The 19,473-nt window shown below is 42.2% G+C and overlaps 1 protein-coding gene across 6 annotated transcripts in view; it reads right to left on the minus strand.

Moving 5' to 3' along the window:
* The window catches only part of LOC5566108 (aspartyl/asparaginyl beta-hydroxylase), a 96,103-nt gene extending 77,584 nt beyond the window's left edge, over positions 1-18,519 (minus strand). Inside the window, exons 1-2 of one of the 6 annotated variants that reach the window (XM_021839745.1) lie at positions 18,233-18,519; positions 17,966-18,103 (exon numbers count right to left, since the gene is read on the minus strand). In XM_021839745.1, the coding sequence (XP_021695437.1) occupies positions 17,966-18,017 (52 nt within the window). In that variant the 5' untranslated portion in view covers positions 18,018-18,103; positions 18,233-18,519. Of the gene's footprint in view, positions 1-17,965; positions 18,128-18,232 lie in introns of all 6 variants that reach the window. The other 5 variants (XM_021839746.1, XM_021839747.1, XM_021839748.1 and 2 more) reach the window with 5 other exon arrangements.
* Positions 18,520-19,473: the final 954 nt, after the last annotated feature.

Here is a 19,473-nt window from a genome sequence, read left to right on the forward strand (position 1 = left end):
GCCAGGTGAGAGATGAGTTCGGGATTCATAAGATAGTTGTTGGCCCTCGCGTTGGTCATCGCTACCTTGGTACCAATTACCGCATTGTAAAAGGCACGGAAGGACTCGATGTTTCCCTCTTTCACGTAATCCAGGTTTCTCAGTGTTTCCAGTCGGTTGGCAACCACCCACTCAGTTCGACCAAAGTTTGACTTCAGCATTCGCAGAATTTGCTCCACATTCTCAGGGGATGAAAGCAACGATTCCACGGTTTTTCGCGCCTTTCCATGAAGCGCTTTGTTCAGTCGTCTCAGATTATCGCGATCTGACAACTGAAACTCCTCAGTGGATGTTCTGAACTCATTTTCAAAAACTGTCCACTCCATCACGTCGCCGGAGAAAGGGGGCAGATCCCTCATGTTTCTGCTTTGCAACGCTCTAAACGCTTGCGACAGAACCTCGTTCACAGCCGGTTCGAGAACCGACGCGTTCCTCGCACCGATCGCTACCATATTTGGCTCGCCGCCGGTTGGCGACCAATTGTTTCCACGTCCTGCCGTTGCATTCTTCATAGTAGGTGCCGATGGGTTGCGCTTGCTGGGTGCAGATGGATACCACACATTGGGCGCCGGCGTGTCTGGATCTCGCGAAAATTGATGATTCATCCAGGGCGACGATTCAACTAACATGCTAGTTGGTCTTACCTTTTTCGTATCGGCAAGCCAATCTACAACGCGTTTCGACGTACTAGTACACGCACTTGATCTGCTCGTAGTAGTAGACCCACGACTTGAACAGGACTGCAGCTCAAACTTCTTCAACTCACGCTCTCGTTGCCGCTTCAAGAATTCCGTTTTCCTCTCCTCGGTCTTCAGTGCCAGGTCATGTTGGATTTGCAGCTCGGCCAATTGCTTCTCAGCAACGATCCTGTCGCGTTCGATGGACGCTTGCAATTCAGCCTCCTCGTTCTGCTCCTCCAGATCCAGAAGCTTAAGTTGGCTGTCAGTGTTACTGCTCCGTGAGGTCCGCGATCCTTTAGATCGCAATTGGGATTTGGCAGATTTCGATACACCGGAAACGACAGATTTGTTTTGCGGCGCCGTACCTTGCTGAGCAGGAACGTTTTCCCCCCCGTGGGGATGGTTGGGTGGAGTACGAAGCATACTACTTTGCTTCGGAAATTCTACTACGTAATTATCTAAACGCTTAGGAACTACACCTTTATTCGTTCTTCCAGAGCGACGTACCTGTGGTTCCATATAGACCGTTCGTAGGCATTCGAAGGACCAAATGTTACAGCGTGGCTCGTTCGGAATCGATAGACAGTAGGCTCACCTGTAGACGGACAGAAGGACCAAATGTTACAGCGTGGCTCGTTCGGAATCGACCGACAGTAGGCTCACCTGTAGACGGACAGAAGGACCAAATGTTACAGCGTGGCTCGTTCGGAATCGACCGACAGTAGGCTCACCTGTAGACGGACAGAAGGACCAAATGTTACAGCGTGGCTCGTTCGGAATCGACCGACAGTAGGCTCACCTGTAGACGGACAGAAGTAACTGCTTTTTGGGGGAGAGGATCACCAGTTTTGGCTCCAGCCAGGTTCCACGATATGCAGCACTTCAAACACGTGACTCAAGCGAAACACTTCCACGGAACAAACCACTCAATCCCACTCGGATAACTAATTGGCGTAAATATGAACTAAAAACTCATTTAAACTGACTATTTAACTAATTTTATTAACTATTTTAAAAACGTTTTACAATTGCTTCCTTGCTACACAAAAATGCTTCCTTCTTCTCGTATAATTTTTTCACTTCTGATTTTCAATTTGAATTTTTTCCCGCTTGCTACGATCGCGGGTGCGCCGTTGCCACGGCAACCTGCTCACGTGGCTGCGACGACAAGTTCGGCGTCGGGTGCCTGCGGTACCCGAGTAAAAATATTTGCGTTGCTCATAATGTTCGCAACAATCATAATACATTGTCATTCAAATAGCGAATGAGTTTGTGGTAAGTTAAATGTTGAGTTGTTATCAAATTAAGAATTGTTTTTTTTTCTGATATTATTCTTATTTGTTTTTATTAGGGTGGCTTTTCGCCCTTCGCGACACACTTTGTTTCTGATATTTCTGCAGAATTCAGAATTCTGTATTTGGAAAAAATAGCAGCGGTCCAAGTATGGTTACAATTTCTGATTGTATATTTGCGAGATTTTCTGTAACATCTGTTACAAAAATCTTAAAAACGTATCCGCGAAAATCGCGACTTCAGAAATTCAATCCGCGCCTAGAAACACCGAACCGCGCCAAACAAAATCTGTTTAAATTATTTTAAATACTCATTAAAAAAATGCGTAAACGTGCATGTTCAAAAACTAGTTTTTGATGGCACTTAAGGGGATTATTTTCTCCTTATCTCAAAGTTTTTATCTAGCATTGAGTAAGGCAAGTTGTTATACGCATTTCTGTCAACACTGAGGGTAGAGTTAAATGACAAAATATGTTTAATTTACTCCAGTTGTGCCAATATGCAGGAAAAATGTAAAAAGCGGAAAAATCCAATAATTCGAGTTTAAATCGAGAAAATCGTATTCAACAATATCACTCGAAATTGAGTAGTATTTGATTGATCCTTCGACCTTGACGCTTGCTCCTGCGGGGACGGGCGATGAGGCCAGGATCGAACAATTTCAATATATTTTTTTAGAAAACTGTGCAATTTAATAAATGTAATAAAAATAATGAAATAAATAAGATTAATAATAAAAATTACCAGCAGAGAGGAGGCCTAGTTTGCAACTATACTTAACACAATTTGATATAATAATTACATACAAAAGGATATGCAAAATGAAGTTATTAATGATAACTTAAGAACAAAAACGTACACAGTAACTTTACATTGTCAATTGGAAGCATAAAAAACCTAAAATTACTATATAAATTTTAAAATTCTCTCACATCATTTTTTTCATGATATACTTAGATGTTTACCTATCATGTTGTTTTAGAAAATAATGTTGCAATAAATGTTGTTTTATGTAAGACTTAAGATTGTTGTGATAATTTAATATTTTCAACAAATTTGCTTTTATGAAAATTGTTACATTTTTTCAGTAGTATTCCATTAGTCATTGGCTGTACATTGAACTATACATTAAAAACTCTTCCAACGTTTGACACAAAATGTCCAATTCTACAGGTGCAGATCTGAGCCACCTTTAAATTAATTTTGATATATATTAAAACAAATGAAATCCAAAATTTTAACCAAAATATATAATGAAATTTTATAAAAATTGGGTTGTAAACTAATCAGTTTAATTATGCGGAGCTAACCAACAGTATTGAAAATGTAAAGTGCATACAGTTGTGTTCAGAATAATAGTAGCCGATTTTCATACAAAATGCTTAACTTTGGAATGCTGTAACTTTGTTTTCCTGTGAGCAATACGCATGAAATTTTGACAAAGAACTCTAAATATCTTCAATTTCATTATCACAAAATTTGTCATAGTACTGCACACTAAGGAAAACTAATATTACACACGTAAAGTAAATTTGATGGCTTCAGAACTTAAAAATTCTTCTTTCTTGTAAAATTGCGTCTGATGTGACCGAAAGTTTTTGTGATTCGTATAATATTCAGTCCATTGTGACGAAAAATTACGTAATTTGTGACTTAAGTTTACGTCATTTTACTTGCTTCAATATATCGGGCACATATGACGTAATTTTCAATGTTTTTTTTTCTTAGTGTGTGGTTGAAAAGTTAAGCACCAGGTGAAATTGCTCAAAATAATGATATCAGCTGCATAATGATTTTAAAAATTTTCTTCACTCGGTGTTCCACAATTTCATTCAAAGTAACAAATTTATAAATGATCCCATTTTCAACAAAAGTGTGGCTGGACAAAAACTTACCAAGCAAAACTATTATGAGCGATTTCACCACGTGCTAACTTTTTAACCCGTGTGTTGTGATGGTGATTCAATCGTTGCACTGGTTTTCAAAGCAGATCGTAAAACGGTTTTATGGTGATCATCTTAAACTGCAAGAGGTTTTATTTAGTTATAATTACATCAAAAAACAACGCTAGCGCATGACGGCTCTCCATAGTAGCATGTCCGAAAGAACTTGAAACTATTGAGAACCAGAGCTACAGGTCCAAAGCCCTGATAAAGGTGGATGGCTGTGATGGCTATGACCGTGATCATCATGTAAAGAACAAGCGGACAATGCTGTATCATGTCAGCACCGAGGAGGCAGCCCCTCTAGCACGATGTAGGTAGCGCAACCCTGGTTAGGTGGCCTATCGAAGACTCTTCACCAACCAAAAAAGGCAAAAGTAGAGCAAACGGATTGATTTTACGGCAACAGACCCGGCAACGCATAAAGGAGACACCCAAGTGGCGATGCCTGCTCCCAAATAGACTACGTGCTGGTTGATGGGCGACATTTTTCAGATGTCATGGATGTCAGGGCCTTCCGAGGCTCTAATATCGACTCGGATCATTATCTCGTTGTAGCCAACATTCGGGCGCGGTTATCCAGCGTCACGAGTTCCACAACAAACAGAACGCTGCGCTTAAATATACAACGCTTGTCGACTGATTGGGTAGCTGCGCAATACCGTCAGCAACTAGACGAGCAGTTGGGAAGAATCAACGTTGCTGGAGACGTCTACAGCCTGTGGGACCCTATCCACGAAGCTGTGACAACCACGGCGCGGGAAGTGATCGGCACTGGTCAACGACGAAGATGAAACGACTGGTTCGATGAAGAGTGCCAGAGAGTGACAGACATGAAGAATGTCGCCAGAAGCCGTATGCTTGTGGCCGGTACCCTACAGAACAAAGAGCGGTACAGGGCAGCGAGAGCTGAAGAAAAGCAAATCCACCGCAGAAAGAAAAGGCAGCACGTAGAAAGTGTGGTAGCTGACGGTCAAGAAAGTATGAACCGGAATGATATGCGGAGATTCTACGCTGGATGGTTCGAAATCAAGTGTTCGGATCGCAGACGAGGTGTCAACCTCGTTCGTGACGTTAGACGGATTGAAGCAGGGAGACGCACTTACGAATTTACTGTTCAACATTGCACTCGAGGGTGCTATTGGGAGATCTGGCGTGCAGAGAAATGGCACTATTATCACAAGGTCGCATATGCTCCTTGGCTTTGCGGACGAAATAGACCTAATTGGAATCGATCGCAGGTCAGTGGAAGAGGCCTTCGTACCTCTGAAGAGGGAGACAGCGAGAATAAGCCTGACCATTAATTCTACCAAAACGAAGTACATGGTTGGAGGTAGAGATAGAGTCAGGCATGGTGGTGTAGGTGCTGAGGTAGTGTTTGATGGTGATGTGTTTGAAGTTGTTGAAGAATTTGTTTACCTTGGAACACTTGTGACATGTGACCACGACGTTTCCCGCAAAGTGAAAAGACGTGTTGCGGCTGGGAATAGGGCCTTTTACGGACTACGTAACCAGCTTAGGTCCCGCAGCTTGCAAACGGAAACAAAATTCGCCCTGTATAAAACATTGATTCTTCCGGTGGCTCTCTACGGGCACGAATCGTGGACGTTGAAAGAGTCAGACCGGAAAGCTCTCGGTTTTTTCGAGCATAAAGTGCGGCGGACAATACTCGGTGGGAAACTCGAAAATGGTGTGTGGCGCAGACGCATGAATCACGAGTTGTATCAAGTGTACAAAGATGCGAATATTATCAATCGTGTAAAGTACGGCAGACTTCAGTGGGCTGGTCACTTAGTGCGAATGTCGGAAGAAAGAATTGCGAAAATAATATTCAGCATGGAACCAGGTAGAGGTCGGCGGCTTCGGTGAAGACCACGAATACGCTGGCTGTACGCAGTGGAAGAGGACCTGGCGACCCTAAACGTTCGGGGCAACTGGAGAAGTTTCGCCCAAGACCGACGAAGATGGAGCTCTACAATACGCCCGACAATGGCGTGACGCCACGCTGTAGCCATCAAGTTATCAAGGTAGGTACATCAAATATTCCATTAATTATACATACAATTTTCAGTGGTTCTTTCCATTCACTTCAAGTAATATGTATCTTCTAGAATTACAATATTCTTCACTGACAAAACTCCTAACTTGACTACATATTGTTTTAAACTTTTCTATTGATCCTAAGTTTTCATAGGGTAACCTACTATGACTGCAGCGCCAATACTAAGCCAGAGTGTCCGCATATTATCCGTACAAACTTTGAAGGCATGTATTTATGTAATCAAGCTGAACAAATTTAGCATTCCTTCTCTGACATCTACCGAAAAACTAAACATTACATATAAGGTACCGCGGGGCAAGTGGGTAAATGGGGTAAGTGAAAACAATTGATATATTTTACTGAATATGTGAATTAACGTTTTAAACTCATGCGTAAACCTTTGAGGTCATTGAGAAAATTACGATAGGTAAGAGATTTCTGAGATTTTTCAGCCATTATTGCATAATAGAGTGAAAAATTGTTAACCTGTCAACTGTTACTCCGTAAAAAGTTGGCGGCGTAGAATCTTATTTTAATATTTTCAGTGGAAAAAAGTTGCGGAAAATGATTTCCTGTACCACTTCTTAGTTGTCCTCTGTGACAGTTTCAAACTGCATTAAAAAAACTTTTAGAATTAATTCGACGTAGACCTAAAAATAACTAAATTTAAACATCGTCAATTTTCTTATCAGGTGGGGCAAGTGAAAAGTTTATCATTAGAGATTGAATTTGTGTTTTCTCTTTAAGTAGCTATAAGTAAGCATGGTTCGCAATTATCATAGAAAAACATAACGTGCTGATAATTCAAGAAACTCTATACTCAAGCGTTAAAAGCTATTAGAAATCATGGAACTTCTCTAGAAGATGTTGCCAAACATTACAATATTAATATGTCTACTTCGAGCAGCCAATTAAAAGGAAGACGTTGACTGAAAAGTTCCAATATTAGAGAACACACGGAAATCTCGTGGAATGTCTATGTAAAGCAAGTTCAAAACATAAAAATAAGGTATAGGTCTATCCACATAAAAAAGATTCAAAATACGTTATTGAAGGATTCCGTTTGATTTCTCCCGAAGAGTTATCCGACGTCATATCCGACTTTCTCAAAAACAAATAACGAGCGGTGGAAATTCTACAGAGCAGAAATGCAATTGCTGTCCTATAATGTAAGAACTAACATTGGAAATGTTGCAGTTATAGTGGTGTCGAATCATTTCAACTAATATAACTGAACAGAAAAAAATTCAAGTGAAAAGAATAACATTATCTTTGTTTACATGTTACTTATGTTATTGTTCATTGGGAAACCTTAACAAATGTTAAAGCTAATAGAAATCGTGAATATAACTGTTAGTTCTTGAATTTATTGTTCAAAACAGTAAACTTTTCACTTGCCCCACTTTTGGGGCAAGTGAAAAGTAAGGAGACATTTTTCAAAAACTTTTTCTGTATTTTTTTCTTCAATTTTTCATAAAAATCAATTTCAGCATGCTGCTTATATATGGTGGGAGTTAAGCTAAAAAATATACACAACCTCATTTGTTTCAATTTAAAGTCTCTAGAATTGGAAGAATCTCAACTATGCGAATTCCATTACCCACTTGCCCCACGGTACCTTACTTTGCAATTGATTAAATGGACAAATTGATGTGAAGTTTTGCGAAAAAGTTACACGTCTTCTCGGTGAGAATCGAATTCACGACTCCCTGATCTCTAGTTAGGGTGCGTTACCCTTACGCCACGAGAGGACGCAGAAGTTAATCTGAATTCTATTTTAGCTCAATAATCACGTGGTCTTTATTTGCAAAGTGCATTAGAGATCAGGGAGTCGTAACTTTTTCGCAAAACTTCACATCAATTTGGCCATTTAATCCAATTGCAAAGTATATGTAATGTTTAGTTTTTCGATAGTTGTCAAACTTCCACTCGGCTGGTTAGCCGTAAAACCACGAATCCTAAAAATACAAGTATTCCTACACTGTTTAATATCTTGACATATTGTATTCATTCATTATCAGTAAATGTGACACATTTCTGATTTCAAATATTTGAAAAGCCAAGCCAAATGTGGTGGTCTTAATGAGCGCCATTTTCAAAGATTTTCAACAGTTTATCTTGAAGTCAAGAACCTATAAATCGCCGTTAATTCTCATTAGAAATTTTAGATTAGTTTCATTAAAATTTAGGAAGACCATCTGTTACAGCTAATTAAAAAGAGAGCAAATTTAGGGTTAATTTTATGAATTAGTTTTTGCTTTTTTGTTTACGGTGTAAAGCGCCGCTTTTGCTCAACCGAGCTGTCAGATGAATTTCCGTTTCCGATATAAGTTTTTCACTTGCTCTCGCGAAGAGAAGACGTGATAAATCGATTGTTAAAACCGCGTGTGAATAAAGAGTTAAATTACAGTCCACATGTTTCATTTGATTTGAGCTATCCGAACATGGTCGTTTTCGATCCGGATATGTTCGAACAGTGAATAAGTTTCCGGCACCGGTGAAAAGTGCCCTGAAAGTGGATTCCGCCTCGTGAAACGCGAAGTTTTCGCTTGCGGAGTGACAGAAATCTGCTTCTTGTCGAATCGTGTTAATGGATTCCGCCACGCGGTGATTGTGTTCCGGAATGGGACTCCGCCCTCTGTGACTTGTTATTGGGCAACCTAGAAAAAGTTCAGGAACACGTTGTAACGTGTCGGGAGTGATTTCGTCATGGTTGAGCCATTCGAAAAAGTGATTTGGTGTTGATCGCTGCACTGCGGTAATTTGACCGCTGCACGGCGGAATTTAGATCCGTTCGATGGAGAACGGAGGAAGAAAAGTGTGATCTCGGCTTGGTTCTGGAAACATTGATAGTATTCTGCTACGCGTAGCATAAGAAGTTTGCACAGTGTGCACTGAACAGAATTTAGCAGTGTTATTGATGAGCTTCTGGAAGAAAGCTCAAGTAAGCTGTTTGAACACGGAAGAACCTCGCACGAGATAAGTGATCGGCGAAAAAATCGGAAGAGCAATCGCCGAAGTGAAGTGAACATAACCTCATAAATTGAGAAGACGCTGTGATTGAAGTGCTAAAAAAAAAACAAAAAGAAAAAGGCTAAAGAAAGTGATGTTTCTCCGTTCCGGACGTCCTGTAAGGCTGAATTTTTCTCTTCCGGCAACACCCCATCTTCCGACGACATCGACACCGGTAGCATCCGTCGCCGAGCAGAAAATTCAGCACGTGGAGGAAAAGGCGAAAACCAAGATGGCGGAAAGCATTGCGTCTTTGAGCCAATGTTGCGAGAGAGCACAAGGTAAGGTTACTCGTATTCAACAAGCCGTACAAGCAGCTAACCTTGATCATGAGAAGTTTAGTATTCACGCTCTGAAGCTGTACAAAAAAAACAGTTGAGTCAGCTTATGAAGAATACAACGAGCACCTGAACAAGATTTACCTTGTCGATCCTACGCGTAAAACGGAATTCGAACCTAAATTCGTGGATTTTGAGGAGCTCTACGAGTTTACCTGCATAGCGCTATGTGAAATGATTGAAGCTTGTGAAGTTTCAAAGAAAACCCTAGAATTGGTTAACAGACTTGATGTGCATGCGGCGCCTTCGAGTTCCCAAGTACGATTCCCCCCGACCATTGTATTACAGCAGGCAGCACTACCGACATTTGACGGCAAATATGAACACTGGTTCAAGTTCAAGCAGATGTTCAGAGATATTGCCGACAAATGTACTGCCGACTCTGCCGCCACCAAGCTCCACTACCTTGATAAGGCATTGGTTGGCAAAGCGCAGGGTGCGATTGACGCTCAAATAATTCGTGATAATGATTACGAAGGTGCGTGGAGGAGCCTAATCCAACAGTTCGAAAACCTGCCAGCCCTGATTAACGATACGATCAACAAGTTGTTGCATTTGAAACCAATGACGTGTGAATCTTACCAACAATTGAAGGCACTAATCGACGACGTAGACAAGTGCGTTAGCTCGTTGGAGTTCCACGGTTTGAATGTAGACAAATTATCAGAGGCCATATTGACGACGCTGATTTCTACGAAACTGGACGCTGACAGTAGAAAGGTTTGGGAATCGAATGTTAAAAGAGGACAACTACCTGTTTACAAGCAGATGATGACAGCACTTCGTGATCACCTGAACATCTTGGAACGTTGTGAAAACGCGAGGACCCCAAGGTCGCGGACCGCGAATCCTCCAACTCGGGCTCAACAAACTGCAAGCAAGGTGCACACAGTGACGACTACCCAGAAAGCCGATGATACCTGCCCTCTGTGCTCAAGCAAGCATAGTGCTGATAAATGCGACGAATTCAAGATCTTGGACGTGAAGCGACGCTACGACAAGGCCAAGCAATTCGGGCTTTGCTTCATGTGCCTTAAGAGAGGTCATAGAACGTCGAACTGTAAAGTTACCGCAACGTGCTCAAAATGCTCCAAACGCCATCATTCATTGATGATGCATCCGGAAGAAAACTTTACGAAGGAGAAGTCTGCTGCACCGGTGAAACCTGCTGCCGGAGATGCTACCGGAGAGAAACCTGGTATCGGTAGCCGCAGTGAAACGACAGTGGCGCAGTGTTCGGCAAAGTGCAGTGATGATGACTCGAAACAAGTGTTGCTAGGGACGGCAATAGTGAATATATTTGATGCTGCTGGAGTGGGGCACAGATGCCGTATGCTTTTGGACTCTGGTGCAATGGCAAACTTTATGTCTGAATCGCTGGCCGAGTTTCTACGAATTCGGAAACAGGGTGTAGATCTACCGATCGTCGGAGTAAATGGAATGAGAAGCACCGTGAGGCATAAGGTGCACGCTAATGTACAGTCGCAGTATTCGGATTACGAGTTCTGTCTGGACTACCTGGTGGTCCCTCGGGTGACCGGGACGCTGCCGCAATCGACAGTTAACGTGGACAACTGGCCTATACCTACCACCTTGCGTCTGGCGGACCCGAAGTTCTACGAACCCGCCCAAGTCGACCTGCTAGTCGGTGCTGAAGCATTTTATGAAATCTTGCGAGCCGGTAGGATCAGGATGTCTCCTGACCTTCCAATGCTGATAGAGAGCAGGCTAGGATGGCTGATATCCGGGCGAGTGAAAACTGCAACGACGATCGGAACAGTGCGAGTGTTGCAAGCCACAGTCGACGAAGCAAACGAAGATCTCGTGAAGCTGATGAAGATGTTCTGGTCGATCGACGATCAGTCGGTTGACGTTGGATCCCCGGAAGATGATTGTGAGCGACATTTCGTGGAAACGCACAGCAGAACTGCAGACGGACGGTACAAGGTACGACTACCGTTCAAAGGAGATGTTGGAGATCTTGGAATGACTCGGCAAATGGCCGAGAAGCGTTTCTACCAATTAGAACGCCACCTTGAGAAGAATCCTGACCAACAGAAGCTGTATCGACAGTTTATGGAAGAATACCTGGCCCTCGGACATTGCAGAATCGTCGAGAATCCAGAAGCAAGCGGTAATCTGGGATATTATTTGCCGCATCACTGTGTGACAGCTCAACGACAAGACTAAGAGTTGTCTTCGATGCTTCCATGAAGAGTTCTTCTGGAACTTCACTCAATGATCTGCTCAAGATTGGACCACAGGTGCAGGATCCATTGTTCAGCATCATGTTGCGTTTCCGTCTACCTAAGTACGTCTTTACGGCGGACGTGCCGAAAATGTACCGGCAGATTCTGATACACGACGACGATACGAAATTCCAGAAGGTATTGTACCGAGAACAGAGTTCGCAGCCACTGAAGGAGATAGAATTGACAACGGTCACATACGGAACTGCGGCTGCGCCATTCTTGGCGACCCGAGTCCTCAATCAGTTGGCTGAGGATGAGCAGGAAAATTTTCCTAAAGCGAGCAAGGTTGTGAAGAAGAGTTTTTATGTGGATGATGTACTTTCCGGAGCTGATACGTTGGACGAAGCAAGGGAGATTCAACAAGAGCTACTGGCATTGTTGGCTAGAGGCGGCTTTGGATTGCACAAGTGGTGCGCGAACGATGCTGAACTACTACAGGATATGCCAATCGAACTCCGAGAGAAGCAGATGGATTTCCAGAACCACGATATCAATGTAACAATCAAGACGCTTGGTTTGTCCTGGAATCCTGTAGGCGATCATTTCTTCTTCCAAGTGAGGCCAATGGACGGTGAGAATGTCAGCGTGACTAAGCGTCAAGTGATGTCCGACATAGCGAAGCTTTACGATCCGTTGGGGTTACTGGGTCCGACAGTCGTAATTGCTAAACTGATCATGCAGGATCTTTGGAAGATCCGTTGGGGTTACTGGGTCCGACAGTCGTAATTGCTAAACTGATCATGCAGGATCTTTGGAAGGGCCGACTGCAGTGGGATGAGCCGTTAGCTGAGAGCCAACTAGCAACGTGGACGAAGCTGAGGCGAGAATTACCGGAGATAGTAGGAAGGAAGATTCCACGAAGAGTGACTACGGACGCTGCAAGTTATCAAGAGCTGCATGGATTTTCGGATGCCTCTCGGAAGGCCTACGGATGCTGTGTATACATACGGAATGTGCAATCGGAAGGACCAGCTGTTATGAATTTACTGTGTGCGAAGTCACGAGTGGCTCCGCTGAAGGAACTAGATCGACAAGAAAAGGACGACATGAAACCCGCCGAATTGACCACGCCTCGATTAGAGCTTTGTGCGGCGTTATTGCTAGCTCAGCAGATTGCAAAGGTGACTGAAGCGCTCGAGATAGATGTGAACGGCGTGGTACTCTGGTCTGATTCAACGATTGTGTTGGGTTGGATAGAATCCATGAAGCCAGACGTTCCCGTCTTTGTCCGGAACCGTGTTCTGCAAATTCGTAAGTGTGGTGTATGCCACCCTTACACACAATGCTGCATACTGTAGCTCTCAATATGTAAAGAAGAATATTACAACTAAGCTGAAGTAAAAATAAATGAGACGAGCTGTAGCTCGTCGGCTTTTTACGTTTGACTCTTGAACGATAAACATGTCTTTTATTATACGTCTCTTCACCCATAATTATCAGTAAATTCTATTTAAATCTAGTTGATCCGTTAATACAATGTTGAAATAATATAGATTTAACAGTGGCGACGAGGAAAAACAGGTTTACGGAACGATTTGTAGCTGACTGGCTTATAGCATGGTATTCAAAGGGATATGCATTCATCTGGGAGAGAAAAATCGAGACCGCTACTGCTTACAAAACGGATATTCGGAGGAAACAAGTATGGAGGCTATGGCTATTCGAGAGCGGTTACTAGTGAGACAAAATAGTCGATTACGTGTGAATAGTATGATAGGTGTGCCTAGCATGCGTTCAGATATGGACAAATATTCCGATACGTTAGTTTGTCTGGAAAAGAAGCTCAAGCAAATGCTTTTGAGTTCTGTGATTTCTTACGCTTTACATTGTGTAGTGCTCTGATTTGAGTAGTTAATTTGATCTAGTAAATATGTTGTATATAGCCTTTATATTTCTTTTTAAGGGGGGAGAATTGTGGTGTATGCCACCCTTACACACAATGCTGCATACTGTAGCTCTCAATATGTAAAGAAGAATATTACAACTAAGCTGAAGTAAAAATAAATGAGACGAGCTGTAGCTCGTCGGCTTTTTACGTTTGACTCTTGAACGATAAACATGTCTTTTATTATACGTCTCTTCACCCATAATTATCAGTAAATTCTATTTAAATCTAGTTGATCCGTTAATACAATGTTGAAATAATATAGATTTAACAGTAAGTTGGCAGGGAAATTCGAATGGAAGTATGTGCCGACAAATGCCAATCCAGCGGATTTGATTTCGCGTGGGTTGTACCCGAAGCAACTGATTAAAAGTGATTTGTGGTGGGGAGGCCCAGTCTTCCTGAGATCGAACGATGGTGAATCTGTGCTGCTTTCGCTCTTCGAAACCGTGGATGCTCAACCTGGCGAGCATGTTGTGGAAGCTGCGAGTGAAATAGTGGCGGCAACGGCAGTTGCCGAAAATCGATTGCTGAAGGTGATTATGAACAATAGCGACTACCGTAAGTTGGAGAAGGTCTTCGGATTCGTGATGAGGTTTATTCGAAACTGCCGTGTAAAAATTGAAGAACGACGTCGAGGAAAATTGACCAGAGAAGACTACCGAATGGCACAGCACGCTATGGTCAAGATTGTGCAAGCTGAAGTGTACCGTGAAGAAATAAAGTGTGTGAAGAAGAATGAAGCAGTGAAGGGCAAACTAGCCAACCTGAATTGGAGAATGCAACTAGTTTGCTCTTATAGGGGGGTCCCGTAGCCTCGAGGTTACGCTTTCGCTTCGCAAGCGGAAGGTCATGGGTTCGATTCCCAATCCCCCCACACAAAAACTCCGTCCAGCCACCAGAAGACGCCGCACGAAGGACCGTGTATTGGGGAAGAACACATCCATCCTTCGTCAGTATCGGATGGTGACTGAGACAACCTGACCCTCTTTGTAGGCTGTTGCCTCACACGACACTTAAACATGGTAAAATGAACCACCGCACACCAATGGACTTCGATATGGATATGGATTGAACCAACGACAGCACTCTCCTCTACCTGCTCGGTATGAGAGAAATAGCAATAAGAACTATAAATAGATTCTGTATATATGATACTCGGCATAGTAGTGGCCAAGTGCACGGAGTGCCTAACAAATAAAAGTAAGGAAAAAAAAAACTAGTTTGCTCAGGGTGGGCGGCCGCATTCGGTATGCCTTTCTCCCGGAAGATCAGAAGCACCCATTGATTCTACCGGAGAAACATCATTTCACCGAAATACTCATCGAAGCCTTGCATCGTGAAAATCTCCATGTGGGATTGAACGGATTGTTGGCTGTGATCCGCAAGAATTTTTGGCCTGTTAATGCGAAGAGGTCTATCAACCGAGTGCTACGGCGTTGTGTGAAGTGTTTTCGGGTGCAGCCGAAGGACACCGATCAGCACATGGGAGACTTGCCGAAGTGCAGAGTCACAGTTGCAGATCCATTCTCTAGAGCTGGCGTCGACTACGCCGGACCAGTCTGCCTTAAGCAAGGGAGACTCCGTGCGCCAGTGAAGGGTTACATAGTGCTATTTGTATGTATGTGCACTAAGGCCATACATCTTGAATTGGTGACATCGATGACAACGGAATCGTTTCTGGCGGCCCTCCAGCGATTCGTAGGCCGGCGTGGAAACGTTCATGAGCTGTATTCTGATAACGGCAAAAATTTTGTCGGAGCCCAGCGCCAGCTCAAGGAGCTGATGAAGGCATTGAATTCCCAGCAACTTAAGAAAGGCATCGATGACTTTTGTCAACCTCGTGGCATCAATTGGAACTTCCTTCCTCCCAAGGCCCCACATCAAGGTGGTCTTTGGGAGGCCGGAGTAAAATGCGTGAAGTATCACCTGCATCGAGTGCTCAACGAGTCGAACCTAACGTATGAAGAAATGAATACGCTGCTGATTCAAATAGAGGCGGTGCTTAACTCGCGCCCCCTTTGTCAACAATCGGATGATCCAGTGGACTACAGAGCGCTCAGCCCGGGACATTTTCTCATCGGGCGAGAGCTAACAGCAATTCCCGAGCCGCTGTATCACGAGGTAAGGGATAATGCACTAACGAAGTACCTAATCATCCAAAAGAGGAAGCAGGCTTTGTGGAGAAGGTGGTCTGACGAATACCTAACCGACCTTCAACGACGTGGAAAGTGGTTCAAGACACCGTCACTCATCCGGATCGGCATGATGGTAGTCTTGAAAGAAGATAACACTCCTCCGAAGACCTGGAAGCTTGGAAGAATCACCGCAACGCATGCCGGCAAGGACGGCATAATCCGAGTCGTCAAGGTGCGTACCGCTACTGGAGAATACTGTCGACCAACCACGCAGGTAGTTGTTCTACCTATTGCAGACAACGAATAGAAACAGTAACCCAGGGTTGTGCCTAGCCCAAGGGGGGTGTATGTTACAGCTAATTAAAAAGAGAGCAAATTTAGGGTTAATTTTATGAATTAGTTTTTGCTTTTTTGTTTACGGTGTAAAGCGCCGCTTTTGCTCAACCGAGCTGTCAGATGAATTTCCGTTTCCGATATAAGTTTTTCACTTGCTCTCGCGAAGAGAAGACGTGATAAATCGATTGTTAAAACCGCGTGTGAATAAAGAGTTAAATTACAGTCCACATGTTTCATTTGATTTGAGCTATCCGAACACCATCTCTTGATTGACTAGCGATCCTCGAGGAAAAAGACTTCAAATAAAATGAGATTGCTTTTTATAATTCCCTGAACAATATTTTTGATGTCAGCGGCTACACTAACTGAACTTAACTGCTCTGAAGGAGAAGACGTGGATTTTCTGTATTAAATAGAAAATTCCTAATTATGAAATCACGACTGTATGTATATCAATGCAATTTTTGCCGCATGATTTATGAAATCCGCGATTTTCACGCTTGTATGTTGCTTATCTTGACAGACAGGCCTATTTCGTCTACGACTCGAGCACTAGACACTGAAGAAGTCTGTAAGTCGCAGACGAAATAGGCCTGTCTGTCAAGATAAGCAACATATTAGAGTTTAAAGGTATTTGCTCGTCTTACTAGTGATTTTAGTATTTTATTTTTTATTTTTTTGCAACAGTAAAGTTTAACTTTAAGTTAAAGTTTAGTTAGTAGTTTTTTTGCCTCCGTAAATACCTAAAAAAAATCATTAATCAATAGTTTCCTGAACTGTTTTATGAATTAGTTAATTAAATTTCACGGGATAATTTGAAAACATTTTCATTCATTTCAGACCGCAAACTTCATTGATCACACAATCCGAGTGACATGTTTTAAAAAATTGACAAGCATAGTAACTACAAAAACACAGTATAGCAATTTATCTTTACTTTGGGATGCTCTCAGTCAAGGGATTTCTTTACTTTTCTTGAGTGAGACAGCATACTTAGCTATAGCAAATGAATTATTTAAAGCTGAGTTATCATTTGAAACCTAAATTAAATGACTTAATCAAAAAACAATGTTTGATAAAACAAACTGTTTGATTCAAAATGCTACATGCACGTGTTTGGGATTCCACCGTGCTTGTCGTCACACTTGTATGGAGGATTCTAGCATAGACCTCAGAAAACAACACCGTCTTTATCGATAAAAGTGTTTAAAACACCAACCTATAGATATGAAGCATGGAAAACCGTGTGTGAGCCTTGTAAATTTGAAGATTTAAAAAGTCACTTATTTTTTTTACTTTGTTCAATCGAATTAGAAACAAAATTCACGTCATTTGAGAATAAACGTACTAGTTTTAAAAATTGAGTGTACAAGATGCTAATGAAATACTTTTTTATAGAAGTAAACAAAGTTGATAACCAGTTTAAGGGGATACTATGAAATGAATCTATGTACACTATCCTAATAATAAGAAAGCATTTCTATAAAACAATTTTAAGTCTTTAACAAAAGTTACGATTTTTTCAACATTAAAACATGTGATTCTCTAGCAACCTACTTTTAAATAGCATAAACAGAGACCCGAACCGTCCACCCTAGGAGTTCATTTGCATGGAGACAAACTCACAACTCAAAGCAGAGATTCAGAAAATATTATGCGAGAAAAGTGACAGTCGCGAGTCGCTTCGTTTTGCTCCCTTCTCGCACAATAATTAAACCGACCGGCTGATGGCAGCAAAGAAGCAACGAAAGCCGAAACGGAAGACTACTGAACTGAGAGCTGCGAGTCAAAAATTTCTATTTAAAGAATTTTCACATAAGCTAATAAAAAGTTCTAAATTAAAACTGGCTCCAAGTAATAACTTATCGCTGCCTTTGGTGACTTTCCTTGGCTTGGCAAGGGAAGGGAAAAGACCTTTGAAGCAGATTGTCCACCGGTTTTATCGTTACGACATATGAAATTGATTCGGTTTTAATCCCCAAACAGTGGCCCAAAATCGGAGACTTACCTTTTTTCCTCTTCTTGTCCTTGCGCTTCCTTGGCTGAACGTCTCCGGACATGCTTCTCTGGGGTTTTTTTGAGTTCACTTATCAGATAAAATTAAAACCAAATCCCGGGGGAAAGTCTTCTGACCACAAATTTACAGCTGTAACAAAGAAATTAAACCGATCTTGAACAAACTTTGGAAACTGATCACTTCAAAAGCACTGTATAAACGACAATCATTTGCCCATCCTAAGAAGAGTCTAAGAGTTTCAATCAACCGGAAACGAACCTGTTGCCCTGAGGGCGTTTTCTTATCGCTTTTAAGTCGCGAGTGTCCAAACCGCACGACGGAATCTCTTCGACAGAAATATTGAAATTGAAACTGCGGCGAGAGATCGTGATCTATTCCCGTTTCGCTTCGGCGTTGCGCCGGTCAAACGCACTTCTCGAGACACGAATCTCTTTCACGTTTTTCCCTTCTAGCGGCGATCGTCGTGTCCGCCCGAAGGAGAGCAGCAATTCTTGCCTATCTGCTTTGTTTCTCAGCTTGTCTCCGACCCGGTCTATAACGGTACATGGTGTAAAAACAAAAATAAACCTACCGAAATCTCATGAATGAGCGATAACGAAGATGATACTGGTCACCCTATCAGTTACTTCTGTCACCTCGTTTTGAAACGGCCGCCTAGCATTAGGCGATCCGCTATGATGGGCGGCTGGATAAAATCTCTATTTTCAATAGAGATAGAAAACTATAGAGGACGAATGTCGCTGCTGCTCCCTTTGTTCTCGCTCAGAAACATGTCGGGTACATAAGTGTCAAACTGCATACTTTTTCGCGTTGACATTTATAGCCCCTCCTATCTCCGCCAGCAAAAGATGTTCCTGCAGCGACGCCAGCGACATTCTTCCTCTATAGTTTATTACCTCTATTCTATTTTCGGTAGTTGTCTCGAAAGTCTCTATTTCAATAAAAAAAATTCTCTAAAGTCACTAATATGCCTGCAGTGAATTCTAACGCAAAATTCTAGAGGCTCCAAAGAAATTTACAAAAACTATAAGGTGACTATTCCACAAGTTCTTTTTCATATTTTTCTTAGAACTCACGAGGAATGCTTCAGTAATCCTAGTTATTTCTCCAGTGATTACTTCTTCAATACTTTCAGATTCTTCAGAGATGCCACCAACGATTTTTCAATGGATGCTTAGAGGAATTTCTTCAGAATTTGGTCCAAAAAACACTCCAACGCTTCCACAAAAGTTTATTCCCAATTTTTTGGAAAAATCGTTTCGACATTTTCCCACAAAATCCTTCAAAAATTCCTAAGCCGATTTTTTCATTCATTCCAGGCATTTTCATGAGGATTTTTCAAATATTCATCCACTATTACTCTCAGGAATTGCTTCACAAATCCTGCAGGTATTATTTGATGATATTTATTATAAACGTTTCCAAGAATTCCTTGATTAATTTGACAAAGGATTCCTCATTAAGTTCCTCCAGAAACTTCTTTTGGGTTGTCTCCAGCA

Source organism: Aedes aegypti, chromosome 2 (assembly GCF_002204515.2).
Source record: "Aedes aegypti strain LVP_AGWG chromosome 2, AaegL5.0 Primary Assembly, whole genome shotgun sequence".
In the NCBI taxonomy this organism is placed as follows: domain Eukaryota; kingdom Metazoa; phylum Arthropoda; class Insecta; order Diptera; family Culicidae; genus Aedes; species Aedes aegypti.